At 39.2% G+C, this 20,157-nt stretch overlaps 2 protein-coding genes across 2 annotated transcripts; one reads left to right on the forward strand and one right to left on the reverse strand.

Moving 5' to 3' along the window:
* Positions 1 to 3,471: 3,471 nt before the first annotated feature.
* Positions 3,472 to 9,425, reverse strand: kmt5b (lysine methyltransferase 5B). Its single transcript, XM_036584748.1, has 10 exons — positions 9,028 to 9,425; positions 7,468 to 7,797; positions 7,140 to 7,287; positions 6,877 to 7,042; positions 6,513 to 6,622; positions 6,257 to 6,423; positions 5,591 to 5,610; positions 5,349 to 5,485; positions 4,990 to 5,186; positions 3,472 to 4,862 (listed from the first exon to the last, which is right to left on the reverse strand). Exons 2-10 carry the CDS (start codon positions 7,619 to 7,621, stop codon positions 3,472 to 3,474), a joined length of 2,490 nt encoding a protein of 829 aa, XP_036440641.1. The 5' UTR covers positions 7,622 to 7,797; positions 9,028 to 9,425.
* Positions 9,426 to 15,582: 6,157 nt separating this feature from the next.
* si:dkey-12e7.1 (uncharacterized protein LOC557553 homolog) lies at positions 15,583 to 19,044 on the forward strand. The gene is made up of 2 exons (XM_036585531.1): positions 15,583 to 15,957; positions 16,228 to 19,044. Exon 2 carries the CDS (start codon positions 16,313 to 16,315, stop codon positions 17,435 to 17,437), a length of 1,125 nt encoding a protein of 374 aa, XP_036441424.1. The 5' UTR covers positions 15,583 to 15,957; positions 16,228 to 16,312; the 3' UTR covers positions 17,438 to 19,044.
* The last annotated feature ends 1,113 nt before the right edge of the window (positions 19,045 to 20,157 follow it).

Consider the following 20,157-nt stretch of genomic DNA (forward strand, 5'->3'; position numbering starts at 1 on the left):
AGTCTTAGATAAACATTTTTGGCCACAATCCCTGTTGAAAAAAATCATAGAAACCATTACATTTTTTTCTTTTGGTTCCTGGTGGTGTCCAGTAGTCACTAATGGTATTTAGTGTTTTCCTGAGGGGTTGATATTACAGGGTACAGGATCCTAATAGTGGTTGACAGGTGTTCTGAGACTGATTCCAGATGTATTTGATGGTTTCCTAATGGGATCTGAAGGTGTCCTACAGGAAAATAGCAAACGATCAGATTTTAATCCCAATATGGTTCTAATGGTCTTTTTTTCAGAAGGGAACTCTGAGTCTCTCAGGCAGGTGTAACCATTTCGTGTAATAGCTTGGGTATGATGTAGCTTTTAAAAGCATTAAATTCCTGATGTCTGAACAAAACCTTGTGTCTCGAAAATGGTAACTTTACAGGAGAAGGAAAAAAACATACTTTACTTTTATTGTAAATCAATAGAACCTGATTTTTTTCCAAGTAATTTTGGGCCATTTCTTTTAGTCCATTCATCATGAATTTTACATACAATGTAAAGGGCACCAGGCATTTTCAAATTATGTCAAAAACTGAAAAATGACAAAAATGGAGATACAAAGTTTTGTTCCTACAGCTGTAAAATGCTTCAGATGTCTGATTCCTATCACCACCACTGTGAACAATTCTGACTTAATAGGTTTCTCTAAAATGGCACATTCCACATCAAACCACCCTGAATGACTTTGTTTACATCTTAAAGATTTAATTATGCAGAACATTTGACAAATTGATGGAATTCCCCTTTACGGGGGGGAGAGAAAGGTTTCCAAATTTTACCTGTGACACATTTCACACCAAAACAAAACAGGGATGCTCATTTGCAAATATGTAGAGTCTTGGACCACACGTATTGTCAGAATAACAGAATAACAGAATTATTTCGTGGTCTTTTATCACCCCTGGTGTCTCAGGTGCTTCTAACATGAAACAAACTTTATATCATTATGGTATGAGCAGGTATTTATATAAGTGAAATGACTGACTCTATTATTTAACTATGCACTACTGAACTATTACAGTGTGCACGACGTGCAACTGCTGAGAAACAGCCTACTACAGTGACTATGACTGTTTTACCGTGTTAAGTGAGTCATTAACCCTGCCATGTGAGCAGTGAGGACGTGTGGCCTACATTCTGATGTACCATTTGGGTCATGAGTTTAGAGAGGAACAACTAAACCCAGAAAGCTTAGTGTTGTGCTTTCAGCCCAGCGTTTTGATAGACCTTCACCAGAACATGTAGATCAGTCTGTCACGTAAAACCTCTGGGTGAGTCTTTACTGACACCAGTAAAATGATCCTCCACACCCCTCCCCAAAACATGAGGTCAATGTAACTACAATAAAAATATTAAAACTGTGTTGAGTACAATACTATGATTTTTAGTATTCCTATAATTTAACTGTAACTGCCTAATAAAATCTGTTGAGCCTTGACCCAGAGGAGACCTTGAAGGCCACATGAATAAGTTAACTGCAAGCGAATGGAAAATCACCAGTTAGAATGACTGTTTATGTAGGTAAACCACATCATACATCAATGAATGACTATCAGTCCTTCTTTTCAAGTACTACACTGCTTCTTCCTGTACTCAGGAGGATTAGAGGTTCCTAAGGTTTCACATAATCCACAATGGCATGAATAATCTACAATGGCATGAATTTGTCATGCTAAGTTTGTCATGCTAAGTTAAACTACTATGAAAAAGTCTTGTATTGTTCTGTAGCGCTCATTAATGACAGCGGTCAGCTTGCACTGAATCTAACAAACCTCCCTGATGGTATTACAGTATAACTCCTCTGTAACATAATGCTTATTTGCACTGCTCTGCATTTTTTTTTTACAAATGTTCATGTAATTCTGTAATATTCTGTACATAATAGTTACTAAATGTTTATTTAGACATGCATATGTATTAGATATGCACACATCTCTTTAGCTCCTTTTACATACTCTTTAATGTTCTTTCAATTCTTTATCTATTCAATTTTTATGTCTCTTAGTTAAATATTTGTCAACAATCTGTGTGTTTGGTCTGTTCCATATACATGTGTGCACTCACCAAGACAAATTCCTTGCATGTACAACATACTTGGCAAAATAAAGTGATTCTGATTCTTCACCTGAAACACAAATCCTGAGGACACGTGTAGACAGCAGAATATCTTGAAAATGACTTTTATATTGTTTTCAAGTACTCAAAACAGTTAAATAAAAACAAGTCCCAGAATATACAGAGTGAGCAAGCCCCCCCCCTCCCCCAAAATGCATGTATACGTCCCACATTGATACTTTCATGAAGTTCTACATAGGAAGTCTAAGAAGAATAACATCTTGGGAGGATTTTTGTTATCATTATGAAAATCAGAATCTGGCAACCTGTCTTAGCTCATAGACAGTAATGTGTACCAGACAGGAAGAAAAAATATACAAATAAAGAGAAAATGTCAGCTGCCTACTCATATGGTGAGCAATTAATTACAAAGCTAAAATCACTCTAAATAGTTGCCTCATTGGCAAAGCACAAAATGCCAAAGCCAAAAGGTCAAAATGCTATAATGAATTTTAAGATTTGGGCCAGATTACCAGTGGAAGAAAAATTAATATGCTTCAATTTCTATCAGTTTTTGTCCTTTAGCACATTTTCCTATGGGATTTCCAAGATGTTCACACACTGTTTAAGGTGTCTTATTTTTTAATGGACCAGCACCAGGCCACAACAATGAGCACCATGACCTTGGATGGCCAAAATATCAGATACATGATACAATTTGAACACAAAAAAAAAAATTCAAGTGGAGAGAATTTTATGTTTAGTTTTTGCAGCCCCTCTGTACATTTTTTTTCCACTATTCCCTTTAGACATGATGAGTGAAACACATGATCCTTCTGAAAACTGCTATCTGAACTCAAAAAACTGATGCCTAGCATCTGAGGTGGACTCATGCATTGTGTTTCTGAAAGTGGATGAGCAGATCCCAGCCCTTTTTGCCCCTCAGTAGGCTGAGATGTTGAGGAAATAGTTCTACCAAAATTCTTATAATGCCAGTCATGAATGAAAGCTTGCAGGGCAAGTTAGCAATGTGCAAACAAGATCACGCTAACTGCTGGCTTTCGGGGCCCTGCTAGCTTTTATCTGACATTACTGTTTTGGTTAAACTATTCCTATGAGATAAAACAGCAAAGCTGGACAAAACGCTGACAAACATCTGCACATTAAACAGACTTGGATAGAATTCATACATATCTGTACACTTTCTACAATATTTATATTTGCAAGGAATAAACAATAAAGAAGTGCCATCACTAAAATGTAGAGAAAGATATCTTGTGTCGATTTTAATTGTACATTTGCCATTTTTTCGCCCCATTTAAATTACATAATTCAAATGAATACATGATTGGTAAGAACGAGGGTTATTTACACAGCTTATGCATTGAGTCTAAGTGACTGGTCCTCTCTTCTTCTAGAGGAGATGTCGATGTCTATGGAATCTTTGCCCACAATGAGGCGTAGGCGTTTCGCTGGTGGAAGTGGGATGAAATCATCCTCGTTGTCAAAGTAGTCCTCCTCCTCATCCTCAGAAGTGAGTGAGTCCTCCTCAATGTTCTGCCCCACCTGGGCTCCCACTTCGTGCTCAAGCACCTCCCCAGCCTCCCTCTTGACGATCCCAGTGAAGGTAACGTCATCAGGATAGGTCCGTCGCAGACCCGTGCCGTCCTCCTCACGCTTTAGCTGGATCTTCAGCTTGGTGGAGCTGCTGTGAGGGCCATGGCCAAAGCCATTGTTCAACTTGGCCACGTATGAGCCAGTGCGCTCCTTTTCACGTTCCTTGCTGAACTTGATGCTGATCTTTGAGGAGCTGGACTTGGGGTGCGAGGGCTTGGCGTCCCGGGGGTCCGCCTTATTGCTGCTGCTGCTGTCCCGTCGCCGCCGCAGGGTCAACTTGGGGATGCCTGTGTTGTTCTCCAGGATCAGCTGGGCATCGTAGCGCGTAATGCGCCGCTTCTTCTTGCCTTTGCCGCGCCGTAGTGGCTTACCATTTTTGGTTGAGCCATTGTAGTGCTGGTGGTGGCCCGGAAGGCCGAGTGGCACCTTTCCACAGTCGGCCACGTCAGCAGCCCGGGCTGCATGTTGTAGATCTGGCACGCCCTCCTGGAGAAAGTCATCCCCATAGGAGCCCCCCACCTCCTCTTGTTTTATTGTCCTCCTCCTCCTGGGGCATGTCCCTTTCCTTGGACAGCTAGCTTCGAGGCTAGGGGTGTTCATCTGGTGCCCGACTGTCACTGGAACAGGGTCTCCAGGCTCCATCTTGAGGGCCAAGCCACCGGCTAGCTTAGCTGGGCTGTTTGACTTTAGCCCTCGCCTGCTGCCAGCAGCAGCCTCCTGAGCACCAAGAGAGGTCCTGGTGGACCTACGAGTTCTGTAAGGGCAAGGCACACTGTCCTTGCATGCTGAAGCACCCTTTGGGGAGTTCTGACTGTTTTCGTGAACTGCCGCACGAGTTACACTACCCCTACAGCTGGAGAGCTGAGTGGGCCCTCGCCTGTCTGCCTCTCTTCTGGAGGACTGCTTGAGACCCAAGCTCCCAGCACTTACTCGACTGGGGGCTTTCAGTTCTGCTGCTCGACACCATCTCCTTCCCTTAGACAAAGGCTGAGTGGGCTTTGATTTAAGTCTCTTTGGTAAACTGGAGTTGTTTGTTTGACTTCGTTTAGAGGATGAGGTAGAGGTAGGAGTGCTTGACAGAATTTGCCTTGTAGAAGCTCTGGCTTTGCCATGCTTTTTGAGACAGGGCTGAGACGTCCTCTTCCGTAATGCTGGGTGAACATAAGGAGGAAAAAAGATTAATCCACTAATTCAATTACATATCACAAGGTCCTCTTTCTCCAAACCAAAATAAAAACACATTAAGACCATTAAAGCCTTGTTTTCACATGCTCTTACATGTTTGTCCACTTGGTGGTTCCTGAGACTCTGCTTCTGTGGAGGCAACGGACTGACTGTCCGAGTTCCTGCTGCCCTCCCCCAGCTTTTTCAGTCTGTTGAGACGCTTGTCAGTCTCCCTCAGGCCATACTTGCTATTGATCACTGGCACCTCCACAGGCAGCCCTGCTTTTGACTTAAAAGCACCAGTGCCACGCCTGAAATTATATCAAAATAAGCACTGTAAGCAGAGTAGCACATCTGCAAATACCTACCACACATTCTCCCATCTTCTTTATTTAAATAAACCTTCATTTCTTGTTTAAAAATTGCAGTTTATGAAGTTGCCATGAATATAAAATACGGAAAGGATGTGGTACCTTTCACAAGTATAGCATTCACAAAACTCGTTGTTTTCTCCAAAGAAGCCATCTCCATAGTAACAGGAGATCTCTTCCCCTGGTTCAATGTCCCGTAGGACCTTCACACATGCAGTGTCTCGACCTGTTGATACAAACTGTAACAAACATTTCCACCAGCTATTTTAGTTTTTGCACATGTAGCTAGTTAATCTTCACATGAAGCAATGATCCTTTTCTATTCAGGCTTAATGTGTACCAACCTTGCAATTTGGCCGACAATCTGTAACAGAAAAAAGAAAAAAAAATGAAATGAAAATGAAACTCCGTTCCATTCATTCAGCAATTAGATTTTTAGAATGGTTGAGTTGTGGAAGTCTTTTGGGTGAGAGTGTAGGGACTGAGGGTGTGTGAAGAATGGGGATGGAGGCTAAGGACCTATGAAAAACAATGGAGTTGACAATATCTAAACAGTGTAGTTGTATTTTGTGTAATGTAAGACGTTAACAGTGTGAAGTTGTAATCATGCTCCAGACCTGCCATCTTTCTTCTTTCTTTAAGCCAGTGTTTTCCCTGTTCTGCAGCTTGTTCTTCTATGTTTCTATTAGTTTATGTCCTTGATGTACCTGCTCTTCTAGCCTCTCTCCTTTATCTCCATTGTCTTGTTGCTGACTTTGCTGACTTTGCTGCTTTTGCCTCTCTTCCACGGTCCTTTCTTTCTTGCTTCCCTGTCTAGTAAAGCAAACCCTATACTGTCGCTGACAATTATGTACCAGACCTGCTAGTGTTCGAGTTAACAAAATTGTGTTTTTACAAAACATACAAGCAATTTAACCTCCATGGCTAACAAAAAGAACAAATGTGCTTTAAAGGTGGGTGATTTGGTTCTTATTCTTTCTTGAGGTATTAGGACAAATTGTACCACGTACCATGATTAATAAAGGCAGCAGGTCCCAGCCAGAGCTGAGCACAGTTCTTACGTGTAGAGTACATGACACTGAAGTCATTTTCTCCATGTCGTAACAACATCTTTTCTTCACTTGCAGACAGCTCAGCAATGCAGCCAACAAGGTGTTCAATTTTATCATTCCTTTTCCTAAACAAAAAAACAATAATGAATACTTGCTATAATCTTACAAGAAAATCAAAGCTTTATTGACTGGATAACTTTAATGATTAGTTTACCAATCTTTTGTTGCTACAATTTTGGCTCCATTTTGCTCTGATGAATAGCGATTGCATGGAAGAATCTCAAACCCACTGTCTGTAGCAAACATACGCAAGTAAACAAATACCTGCAGGAAAAAGATTTAAACGTATGATTGAGTGTGCCTAATGAAAGACAACTTAATGTATATACCATAAGTCCTGGAGTACCCCTGTCCCGAACATTTTGTGTTTTTCTGCTCTAATCTCACACACTTTAGCTCGGGAAGGACTTATAAATTATTTGAATCAGGTGTGTTATGAGCAGAGAAAACCCAGGGTTGGGACAGCTGCTGTACACCACAGGAGGCTAGGAAAGTTTATTTTTTATAATAAAATTTACATGTGCTTTGAAGAGCTTCTCCTGGGCCTTGGTCTTGTTGAGAAAGTGATGTCTGCTCCATTCTCCAGAGGTCAAAGCCTGGAAGGCTTTTTCCAGGTTGTCATTTTTCTTGAAGCGTTCAATCACTTCCCTAAGCTCAGCTTGTCGACCCGTGATTGGCCGAAACCTAAAAAGATGAAATCACCCCAAGGTTACAGACACTGACCATCAAATTTCAAGGCTACTCAACACTAATCACTGAATCCACTTAAATAAATACAAACCTGGTGTTCATTTTGTGGGTCTGGAAGCCCAGGTAAGGGTCCAGGATCAGGCTGGTGGACAGGTCATCATATTCACACAGCTCCTTTGCTGTCATCCCAGAAGAGGGCACATGACGCCTCTCTGGCTCTGTGGCTGCCCCACTGAAACCTGAGGGACAATGAAGCAGAACTAAAAACCTTGAAGGAAGCTGAGCTAACCACTGAAAAGTAAGGCAAAAAAAAGCCTGAAGCTGGAGAAATGTAATAAAGTCATTATGCTTACATTTAACCCAGCTCAAAAATATTTTGCTGTTCCTTCTTTTCTGCATGATTTTATTGGAGCACTTACGTCTGCTGCATCTCCTGCCACTAGGGGAGCCCTTGCTCTGGCGCAGATGGGCCCTCTGCGTGTTCTGCAGCCTGGTCTTTCCAACGGGCTGATCACTGGAGAACCTACTGCCATGTCTCCTGCCATTCAGCACCATGTTCTTGGTTTCTCCCATCTACTTCATACCAGCTAGCTCCCTGGTAAAGGCGCATTTAGCTTCTATGTGCTTATGAGAAACCATGCGATGTGGAGGGAAGCAGTGCAACTCGTTTTCGTCTCCCGCTTGCATGGGCAACTTAAACACACACTGCAGACTGTAAACTCACTTGTTGATCCAGAGGCTACTTCCACCTGTTAAAAGAACATATGAGTAATTCAGTGCAAATAACTATTATAGAATAATACTACTAAAACATGTTGAAATGTAAATAGTGTGCAGTGTTGGAATGACTGGAACGATGGGGAATGTTAGGTTGTGTGCTGATTTACAGTGAAGAGTTGAGGTGTATTGTTGAAACGGAAAAAACAACTATGAAACACACTGCCTTTAAAAACTAAGAGGAACGGGGCCTTTGACCCCGTGCCTGGGCAGCGACCATAAAAGAAGAGCAAACTGATGTATCTAATCAACAGAAAACCAGACAGAGTACAAACAGTACTTAGGCTTGATGTGCTGGTTGAGATGCAATGTATTACTGAGCGCAGGCTGCCACCCATCGGTTGCTAAGGGAAATGAAATCAGCTGCCCGAAACGCAATTTAAAGCTACATTTTCAAAACACTTGTTTTTGGGAATTACTGCATACTTGTTGATAATGTTTGATAATATATGTTACTATCATAATTGATATAAAACAACCGAATATCGCTCTCTGCATGTACTAGCTAACTAACCAGTGGCAGCAGCGACCTAAACGTTATGGGATCTATAACGTTAACCTAGCTATCTACGTTAACTCTATTGTCCATTTAAATAGAGTACACCACGGCAGAGCCAAACCAACCTGATCTAACGCGAAACTAGATTCAATACTTACTGGACAGTATGATAAACTAGCACATTAAGCGAAAGCCAACATGAACTTTGTTTGTTGCTAGCAAGGCTAGCTAATTTGTTTAAGCTAAAATTTAGCACAGAGGTGGCTAAGTTGGTTAGCTATCACGGAGTTAGCCCGTTAGCTCCAGAGCTTCGCCGGAGAGTGGAGTGCTAGCTGCTAGCCTGAGCTCCAGAATAAGAAAACACTTGGCAACTGACACTGATAACTCGGCTAGCTCAGATAGCACATAGCTAGCGCGCCCAGAAGACAATGAAATTACCTAGCAGAACACAGTAATGCCCACTGACAAAAGAAACCGCTGCAGGTTAATTCTTCAAACATGGTTTGCCAAGACAGACCGATATTAAGTCCATCGACTTTCACCACTCGGGCCCGAGAAAGACTAAATGATAAGCTAACACAGCTAGCTGGTCCTAGCTGTTAGCTCGCACGCTAACCGCCCTGTCGGCTAACAAACGCACCCGGAAAGTGTCAAATAGGGAATGAGCTCGCAAACAAGAGTAAACCCATGCTTTAATACTCACTCTGTCCTTTTTCTTACGTTAACACTTATCCGTCACCGGCGCACGAAGCGAGCGAAACGGCTCTCTAAATATGCCATATAGCAAAACAAAAAAATTGCCAGATAATTTACATTAAAATTCAAGATGGCGACAGGGGCTAGAGTGGAAAGATAGGACACAGAACCTCCTCCGAAAGAACTAGACCCTGAAAATACAGTCGCCGTTCGCTGGTGCTTTCTAGTCTGAAGTTAAGTCTTGTGCAGATCCAAAAAGAGTCCAATTAACGCGACCACAGAGGCGCAGACGGACTGTTTTATCAAAGACTACAGTGTCCTGCCAAACTCGGATGTGTACAAAGAGGAGCGCTGTTATTTCCCTTTAAATCTCCACTCGTGTGACTGCGCAGCTCACCGGCGTGCATAGCAACAACATCCTCTCACACCGAGCCAAACCAGACAGAAAATCCCATAGATTTACATTCACTGCGATACTTAAAGAAAGTTGACGGTTTCTAAATGTGGATTTTGATATTATAAAGCTGCAGGTCATATAAAATAGTGTGTTATATGGTAAAATGGGACACGCATGTAATAGACCCGAATTAATAAAGCCATTCTTTCATTCAGTTTCCACGCAACAATTGTTTTTTTTAAATTATTCAGATATAATTTACAAAGCACCATTATACTTCAGCTAAAACATATAAACTAACTAGAGTTTAATGGTGTCCCCCATTACCTTATGGCCCAGAACACTGGAACACCACACAGAGGGACAGTAACTGTGCTGAGGAGTTATTACACATTTTAACTAGGCTACGTGTCCTGCCATCTATTCAAATGATAGGCCACACTCTTAAAAAAGATGATTCTTCAATGGTTCTTTAGAAAAAGCAATGGTTCTATTTATAACCATGAGTTCCATATAGAAACTTTTGCGTGGTTAAATGGTTCTTTGCGTGGTGAAATTGTTCCTCAGATTAATGGAGAATGTGTTGCATATAGTTCTATATAGGACCTTTTTGAAAATGGTTCTATTTAGCGCCAAAAGGGCTCTTCTATTGTTAAAGCTTGACATCGTAACAATAGCAGAACCCTTTTGAAGAAGGCTCTGTATAGAACCATATGCAACATTTTCAATCCATCTGAAAAAACATTTGAGCATGCGAATGGTTCTTTAACTGTTTGTGGTTCAAAATAGATCCAATAGAGTCTTAACTAAAGAATCTTTTCTAAGAGTGTATATTATTCAAATGAAGAATACAAGAAACAGCTAAACAAACGAATCAAAAAGCTTTGGTATTGTTCCCTACACTGCTCTGAAAATCATTTATATATGTGCTAGAATTAAATGTAATAGCAAGGTGGTCAATTAATGTCTCAGTGGATACAAAAAGGAAATCATTTCTGAATATAATTATTTTCAGAATGGTTAGCAATCTGCACAGCAGACAGCTTAGCTCAGCAGAATTTAGATTATTAAAATCAAGCTGATGGATGCCCCTGTACCACAAAATAAAAATGCCTATTACATCACTGCTAATAGGCACTTTTATTTTGGCTGCTAAGACAGATGGTAAATAAGTTATTTAGCGGGATATACTTTGACACTACGCTTTCATCAACTTTTACAAGTTAATAAAGGTATTCTGTACAAGTCACAGTAAGTCCTTAAATAGCACGCTGCAGAAAAATGAACCAGGTGCCAGAATTCAGATACCAAATACATAAATAAAAGTTATTCTGGGGGTTTATAGTAATTCAAGCCTAAAGAAATGGTGCTTTAGTGAAATAGTGGCCTGTCTCTTCAGTGTTTTAGCATCCCTGAGTCAACTTGACTAATTTTCAAGGCCATGAACTGAACTAGGCGTGTAAGTCAGGGAAACTGCAAAACCGTGCGGTGGCTACATGACTTGAATTGTTCATGCAGTAGCTTATTTATAAGAAGTGTAAGTCAAATAGCTTCAAATGTGACTCCTTTGCTAGTTTCCTGTTACAGATGGTTCTGTCCTTCAGCCTTTGTGGCTGTATGCACCTTGAATGTTTTTAAACCCTGGTTTTACTGGCTTTCCAGGAAAAAAGCTGGTGTCCTTCAAGCTGAGCACCTGAGCTTCACTGAAAATGCCTTCGACAAGCTCAGAGTAGTTATAGTAATTGCAAGATTATTACTCCTATCTTTCTAGAGTACTCGAGGTGGACAGTGCTTATCAGAGCTGAAATAGTGCAAATGGTGGAACAGCATTATTCTTTGTGTCATTTCATGCAACCACATTGGAGCATTGTTCAGGTCAATATGCCATGCTTTGTGCTACTCTGTAGAGCCACCATGGTGTGACATCGATCATGCCAGCAGTTTTGGTGAACAACATGAACATATTTTGAAAGGACTTTTTTGTGTACTTTACATGGTGGGCTTGAAGTTTACTTTGATTCTACTCCAGAGATAAAAGATTTATTACTGGAATGATTCATTTAAATGTGTCTGTTTCTGTTTCTAAATCAGGTCGTCAATATGATGTTTGAATGTATTGATTATTGTATGTCTAATTACAGAAAATGCAGATTCCCTCTTGACACTGCAGGCCCCATACAACCCACTACCCATTTCTATGGCATTTGTCAGCAGACATTGAATGGAAGATTTATAAAAAAACACAAGGCTTTTTGACCTGTTTTCTTGTTCAGGGACACAGCATGAATAGGGCAAAAAGGAATTACAGAAACTCTTGGGTTCACTGTTCACAATGTAAATTCAAAATATGACAGAATGTGAAATTAAGTAGTTTTAGACTGTTTTATGCTTAATTTGTACCCCTACTAAGGTTGCATTCTATAACTTAAAACATTGATAAGTGTTTTTCTTTATGCATACCATAAAGATGCAGAAAAATATGCAAGGAAGCAGAATTTATTATCATAATGTTTTTTAGTGGGTTTCCTAAGAAAACAATATGTTCCCTACAACGCTCAACTTGTACAAAACGCAGCACAGATCTTAAAAATGAGACAGCGAGCTCATGTCTGGTCTGTTTTGAAAGAACTTCTCTAGCTGCCTGTATCCTTTAGGATAGATTTTAAAGATTATTTAATAGTTTTTAAAGCTTTAAATGGCCTAGCAACTGTGTACCTCACTGAACATCTCAGTGTTTGTTCAAACACATGATCTTAGATCTGCAGATTCTGGTCATCTGCAAATACTTTCCATAAATTACAGAAAAATGTGGAAAGGCTTCTTTTGGTAACTGTGATTTTAAACTGTGGAACTTGATATCTTCCTTTTGGTATCAAGATCCCTGTCTGGCCTGCGATAGACTGGCAACCTGTCCAGGATGTTTCCCGGATAAGCGGCGGAAATAATTTGTGTGTGTGTGTGTGTGTGTGTGTGTGTGTGTATGTGTGTGTGTTGTATTAAGATCCCCAGTACACACTACACTAGAAAACATGTTTTTAATTTATCTTATATCTAAAAAATAATGCAAATTTAATTGCATTTGTATTTTTTACTTTATCTTTTGTGCTGTTTTGCATTATTTAATTTATATTTTAGAACTTTTTATCTGTTTTTAAACTTAATATTTCACTTTCAGCTCCTTTATGTATGAAAGGTACTCTACAAATAAAATCATTAATATTAGTATTACTATTATTATCATCACTAGTAGTAGTATTCAATCTGGTGTTGGTGAAATATGAAAAAGGCCTTGCTGTTCTACAGTTTTATTGTTCTTATAGTGCTTGAATTGGTGTGGTCCCTGACTAAGAAGTGAGCTGTAGAATTTAAATACAAGCTTTTATTTCACCATATGTGCCTGTGTGTACTGTTGAAAACATTTTTATTACACTTTGTAATCATGGCCAACTACAAATTACCATCACGTTGCCTCACATACTTATATATTGTGTGATAGGCCTATACTTTTCAGTTATACTATAATTAAATTGCCATTTGAAGAATTTATATCCCACATTCTTAGACTTCTTCTTATATTTCTTCTTCAGGCTGCCTCTGCTTTTCTTTTTACTGCACAGAGCACAATTCATACACATAAACCATATATTAGGTAAACATGGTCTGAACTTCCTTTTACAGAAATATATACAGATTTGTAAAAATAAACTAATAAATGAGTACAGTAAACAACATAATTTTGTTCAATAGACTGATATAATCTAAGCCAGGGCTGCCTAACGTGTGGCTCGCAGGCCAAAGTTTGCCAGTGAGGACATTTGATTTGGCCCCTAAGAAAGTTAAAAGTTTCATTTACCCCACACCCTCACCCAATGAAACACCAAAGGTATTTATACACTGTATATAACTTATTAAACTATTACTATATATTAACTATGCATTCTTATTTTCCTTTTAAAATTGTATTTTTGAAGTTGAATTCAGCCATCTTTATTTGTATGCTGTTTAATCTCTTTGGACCTTAGTCCACCACAAACATTGTATTTGGCCCCTCACAACAAAACGTTTGGGAAACCCTGCTTTAAAGGAACTTAAAACACTCAATATCCTCCTGAGACACAGAAAAATTAAGGTTTGAGAATTTCGGTCATTTTGGGATAAAATAAGTCTATTGTCTGAAAAAAAAAACTTGTCACAGTGATTTTTTTTTCAAAAAAACTTTTTATATATTTTTTAGGTAATGTCCCTTATAGTGGACAACAGGATATTGCATAGTAATTATGTTGATGTCATACTTCTTGCTTCTTATACTGCATCAGACCAAAACCCTGCTGCAACATCAGCAACAACTTCAAAAACCTTGTCATCAGTCTTCAAAATCCTTATGATCAATGCACTGCTCAAAGTGATTCCAGGGCACCCGGTCAGTACGGCTTAGGGTGTCATTTAGCAGCAAACTGTTCCATGGTAGGGAGGAGTCTTAGCTATAAATGGAGAGGGAAGATAATTAATTTATTTTTAAATGTTTTATTTTTTAAATGTACAATTGTGTAAAAGGAGATTTACTAATAAATTAGGAAATTAAATAAAGCTCAGATCCCGATCTTAAATGCCTGCAAACACTTATTCTAGTTGTCCATTTCCATAGCGGTAAGAGGAAAACTTAAAATACTGGTGGTACAAAAAAAATAGATACAGTAATATCACAGTAATGTATTTAACTGCTCAGCTTACATGTTGTTGCCTCCAACCCTAACTGGATCAAGGTGGGTGTGATCACCCTTTAATTTTCCCTGCCTCAGAGAATTTCCTGTCACCTGTGATTCCGTAATTCTCATGTAAAAACAGATTTAGTAAGTTCCAACATCCACCACAGAGGACTTCAAAAAGGATACTGTTAGAGGGTTACATTTTTATGCAGGCCAGGATGTCCTCTACATGGCGCACCGGGTTTCAGCTTATATGGTTTTTGAAATATCCTTTGTGGACTCATGTCTCCCACAGAGGACAAAAAAAATAATTACCAGGTCTCACAAGGACATGTAAATATTAATTATTACATTTAATATTTTTTTCTAAAATAAAACAATGATTGGGCTTATTGGGAACACAGATGTGCTTAAAAAGTACAAATGGTCTTTTAAGCCTAATCCATTTACCGAGTGCTTCAGACTTTTCATCTTTTCTGTTTTTTATATCATTAATTATATCATTTTTAAATAAATTATATAAAATGTGCTTAAATTTGTTAATAGAGAGATTTCACTATAAGCCATGCCACTCAATTTATAAATAAAAACTTAAAGGTCCTTCTGAAAAATATGTTTGTTTAGATTTAGGTGGGTTCTTTTAGGGGGTTTTCCCCTCTCCCCATCTTTTTACTAGGGGCAAATCCAAAACATTTTTAAAGAGCCTGTTATGAAAAAAAAAATTTCCTCCCTTTTTTGAAATAACAGATTTTTATGTAAACATTAACAAAGTTGCGAAACATACTCTTCACTCCCCAGTCCTTATGATCTCCTAATCATTTTTGAATACTTTTTGTGATTAATTCATGTTATGAAAGCCTACATATTTACATTAATCTGCCTGTTCAGCCCCGCCTATTGACGCTGAAGTTATAAGGAGTATTTCAGCCTGGACTGCTTTTTGAATGAATACAGATCAGCCAATCAGAACTAAGTTTATTGTCCTAGATCAATCTTAAAGGCACAGGAACAAAAACAGCCTCTTTATTTCTAAGGGGGTCATAAGACGTTAGAAATGGTCATGTCAAATTGAATTAGGATTGTTTTAGTATCAAACCACAAAAACGTCATAAGTGGACACAGACGGAAAAAAAAATACGAAGAAAATACAGGAGATGGACCCTTTAAACCAGTCCATAAGCCATTCAGACTGGAGACATGACATATTTTACAGGGAAAACCTGGCACGTCACATTAAATTTGGTGGGTCTGGGATTAAATTCTAGTACCATAACTGTTTATTCCCCGACGAACAATAGGGTCCTAAAAACGGGAAAAAGCAAGACAAACAGTCATCGTACATGGCAGAGCTGCTGCTGAGTCTGCTACTGCTTTCTTTATCTCAAAAAGCCGGAGCATGTTGATGATGTCATGTAGCTACAAAGAATAACAAGAGCTCCTCTCACAGGGACGCTGATACAGCGTTAGCCACAAGTTTAGCATAACTATCAGTGTCAGTTTCGAACAGATAAAGGCTTCGTTGTGGTTGAATTCAGCACAGGACTACAGTTTAAAGGCAATTGCGCCGTTTAACGACCTCGCCGAAGATGATCATGCACTGCTGAAGTGTGTCTCTGTTGTTTAGTCAACGTTGGACACGAACGCTAATGCTACACTGCTAGCGTTGGCTTGTTTTTATCTACATGGCTAGCTAGTTAGGGCTGCTAGCCAGAACTCCATTTACATACATTAAGCGTTATTCGCACTGTCAGCGTCAAGATAACATTTAAAAAGTTACCCGGTCTTACCCCTGAGTGCATAATGTAATGTTTCGAGGAGATACCACAGTGCTAAGGTAAGGACCTTTAACCGGATAGCAACTGTTAACATGTTTAAATGCTAGCTAACCAGTTAGCTGTCACATAGACCGAGACGAGTGCTTTAGATAGCTTTGTCCTATTAAATTGAAGGAAAACTAGTTTTATGTTATGAAATGTTCAAGATAGGTACGTAAAATGATGCGGCTTGTCATTAAACGTTATGGAAAATTATGTTCTTGTGCATTAAAAAGTCTTTCTTTGGTAGTTGGAGTCTGAAATATACATTGTGCTCTGTTTCATCTTAGGAGCGGTCAGGTGGGAATGTCTCAGTGAAGGAGTGCAACAGAGGAATGAGCTCTGTAGAGCTTTAGAAGTTCACTGTTAGTGATCATGCCTCCAAGGAAGAGACCTCTTGTCCCTGTCAGTGCAAGAAGGCGTCTGAAGCCAGATGAAGATTACTTTCCCTTCAATTTGCTGCCAGTGGAATGTCAGCTCCATGTGCTTTCGTTCCTTAGTGAGGTGGATAAGTGTAACTCCGCGCTCGTGTGTTCTAGCTGGAGCCGCTTGGTGCGCTCTGGAAAGCTCTGGAGAGTGGCAGACTATTCACGCCGTGGGGTGTTCCATCTCGGACAGGAAGGACTGCTGGTGTCCAACAGGGAATTCGAGCGCTGGAAGGCATGGGTTCACCATTACACTCACCACCTCATATCTCGTGGGGCCAGTCTGCTTACCCTCAAAGCAAGCTTTGATTTGGGGGACCAGTGCAATAAGTGGGGAGAGCTCCTGTCGCACCTGCTGGAGAATGTCCACTGCAGGGATCTGAGTCATTTAGACTTGAACTGGACATTCACCCTGCTGGAGCCGTTGGACCTCCGAGTCCACTCCAGCTCTAGCTCTCACCAGGACAACATCACCAAAATGGACCAGGTCAATAACTTTCAGATACTTTTAGCCAGACTAGCCCAGAGCTGTCCCAGAATCACCAAGATGCGCCTGCACTTTGACTGGTCAGAGACATCCGTAGCTTTGATAACTCAGTTCCAGCACCTCCGCATCTTAGAACTTAAATACTTTTGGGTATTTAAAGGCGTAAGCCCAAGCACCTTGCAGACACTGACTAAATCACTGCCTAACCTCAAGTCCCTTACTCTCCATGTTCTCGTGCCTCTTCGTAATTTGGGCATTTCATACACTCTTGAATCCCTATCCTTGGAGTTCCTTGATGTTTCCCCCAGCCGAGGTCTGGTCTTCTCTTGCCTGAAACTGCCTGCGCTACGAGAACTGCGGGCCAAAAAGATTGTGCGGGGGATAACTCTAGATCGCCGGACCAGGCTCCGAATCCAGAGCAGGTGGCCCTGCCTGTATCAGGTCTTGCGGGAGGGGACGCCCAAGCTACAAGCCCTCAACAATGAACGACTCCTTCCCAACTGGAAGGAGCAGAGTTATGGAGAGCTTACTTCCATTCTCCAGCAGTCCTGCTACTGCCTCCAGCATCTAGACAGTTGGCTCTGGTGAAAAGACTATAGTTTGCAGTCAGAATCTTGCACAGTTAATGAAATTATGGTGCACACTTGCAGAAGTCAGGATGGTAAAATTTATTCCTTACACAGATAATAATAAAACAAGTACCATTTAGGACCAAAAATGTGTTCTGACTGACAGCAAAGTAAACCACTTGAAAAATTAAAAAAGAAAAGTGCCAGGGCTTTAGATGAGGCTAAAGGCGAAGTTTAGATTATAGACCAAATACTCTTGGGGGGAAAAAAAAAACACAAGATGTAGACTAGCTCTGTGTTTTGTCTATCAGTGTAAAATGACTAAGGTTCATCCCTTTATAAGAAATAAGGTGATCCTGTATAACTTGTGGAAAACAGTGTGGGCTAGGTGTTAGAGCTGAAGGTCGACATACTGCTCTCACAGTGAACAAGATCACCAATCATGAAGCCTCAGACAGTGGGTATTTGCCTATTTGGGCAGCTTGATAGCCCAGTTGACTCCAGAAATATATGCTTACTTACCACAAGGGGGAAGCAGCGTGTGGTGCAGATGCTGTGTAGTGGTGTGTGTGAATCAGGTTTAAACATTTCATTAACTTGATATTTCTTTCACCTCCTGAAGCAAAAAATAGTTTTTGTGGGGCACTTTTGTTTTGATTTTTATTCTAACTTTTTCCCCCATTCTAAATTTTGCTGCAGGCTAACCAGTGTGGTTAACTATGAAACAACCCTGATGAAGAAACCAATAGGATTATGCTTTAACATTTCAAACACTCTTTACACATTCATTTTTTAAGCATTGCTTCGATCAGTTATTAGTCCTAATCTTTTTACTTGAATTTATGTTGAGGAATGATACTTTAATTTGAGCATTAAATGGTACATTTGTTTATCCAAATTATATCAGTTAAATTGGCAATGTATAATAGTAAGGCCTGTTTATATACACAGGGAGTAATCAGTCTCTTATAATTTAATTGTAATTTAATAGAGGTTGTGTAATTGAGATTTTATGATCAGGAAAGTAGCTAAAAACTTTCCTATTCCTTTAAAAAGACTTTTTGGGGATTTATCCAGTCAAATTGACAACACCAGACCAAGGATTATGCTTATATTGATATTAATATTTCCAGAGATTATATGATATGAAGTGGTTCTTTTAAGGAGCTTTGATATGAACCCTGTTACAGAGTTATATCTTTGACTGAATCAGACTATAAGATTATTTAGTTACCCAGACTTGCTTTGATTTGGTTTTTATAAAGAGTTGAGGCAAATATAGACTACAGATCCAAAGACTAATGGACCAAGTCATGTGTGCTTTTGTGGCTTAAAAAATATGGCTTTATGTGTTGCAGTTTTTTTTTTCTATCATCTCTTTCCCATGTATTGAACATTCTCACATAAACAGAACCAGTCTTGTATGTGTAGTACTTCATACTTATCCATAGAGGTCCCCTCATCCACAGTTTTGTATTACTGACAGAATTGATGTCTTATCCTGTTAATTTACTTTTTGGCCCTTGCACTGATTTTTAATGGCTAGAGGAAACCAAGTGATGCAGTGATTATTAAATATTTCCTGGAATCATTAATGACTGCCAGAATAAATACATTTTGACTGGACATCAGAATGCCATTGACTGTGTGAATGTCTACTGAAAATAGTTAGGACGCTTAGGACAGCACTTTCAAATGCTTATGGCTGGCATGATACATGAACACATGTAACCTGCTCTATCTCTACATTTTTATTTAGTTTAATAAAAATGTATTAAATTTAATCAAATTAAATTAGAAAACGCACACGTGTTATGGTGCAAAAGTCTTAGTACCTAGGCAAATTGTTTAAAACCATTTATCTAGACAAAAACTGTGTTTTTGCTTCTACTAACACCATATACATTTGGAACAAATGAAAACAAGTAGTTTCATGTTTATTTCCAGATTTCTCCTCAATGCCGTGAACATGGATTTGTTCAATTCCATCACCAGCACACCTTATTTAATTTAATGAAGTGTTGATTAGCCAAGCAAGTACAATAATTAATACTGTGCTTCCTTGAGGAGAGGTTTGGAAATGGTTAGATGAATTTACATACATAAAATCACCACTTTTTAATATTCTATTTATTCTAACACACCTTTTAATTCTGCCTAAAACTTTAGCACAGTCCAGTATGGACCAAATGAATATATAATTCACAACTAAAGAAAAATAATAAACATATGACATTTAATATTAATAACTAATGTTAATTCAGTTTATAAAAGTAGAATGATTATATGCTGCATATGTTAAAATCTCAAACACAGAATAATATAAAGGCTAAAATGTTTAAAATCTGTTCCTAATACAGACATAGATAAAGAAGCTGATGCCAATGTATGAAACAAAAATTAATGCCCCTACAATAAACAGTCTTCAGCAGCTAGCTAGTGCTCAGCATAAGTGGAATTTCTTCAAGAGTGTCAGAAAATCATCCCATGTAGCTCCTCGTGAAGCTGCACGCAAACCTGTATTAAGGTTAAGGTGATCACTGAGTATCTAATATCATTTTCTTGATTCATTAAACACTTTTTAGTCACCACATAACTCCTTAAACATTATGAAATAGTTTTGATATCACTCCTCTGCTTCCAAAATGTGGAAAACGAAAACAAAAAATAAAGGAAACCTTTTTATGAACAGGTGAGTCCAAACCTTTGTCTGGTACTGGTCACCAGATGACTGATGAC

The sequence above is a fragment of the Colossoma macropomum genome, unplaced genomic scaffold (genome assembly GCF_904425465.1).
Source record: "Colossoma macropomum unplaced genomic scaffold, Colossoma_macropomum, whole genome shotgun sequence".
Taxonomy (NCBI): Eukaryota; Metazoa; Chordata; class Actinopteri; order Characiformes; family Serrasalmidae; genus Colossoma; species Colossoma macropomum.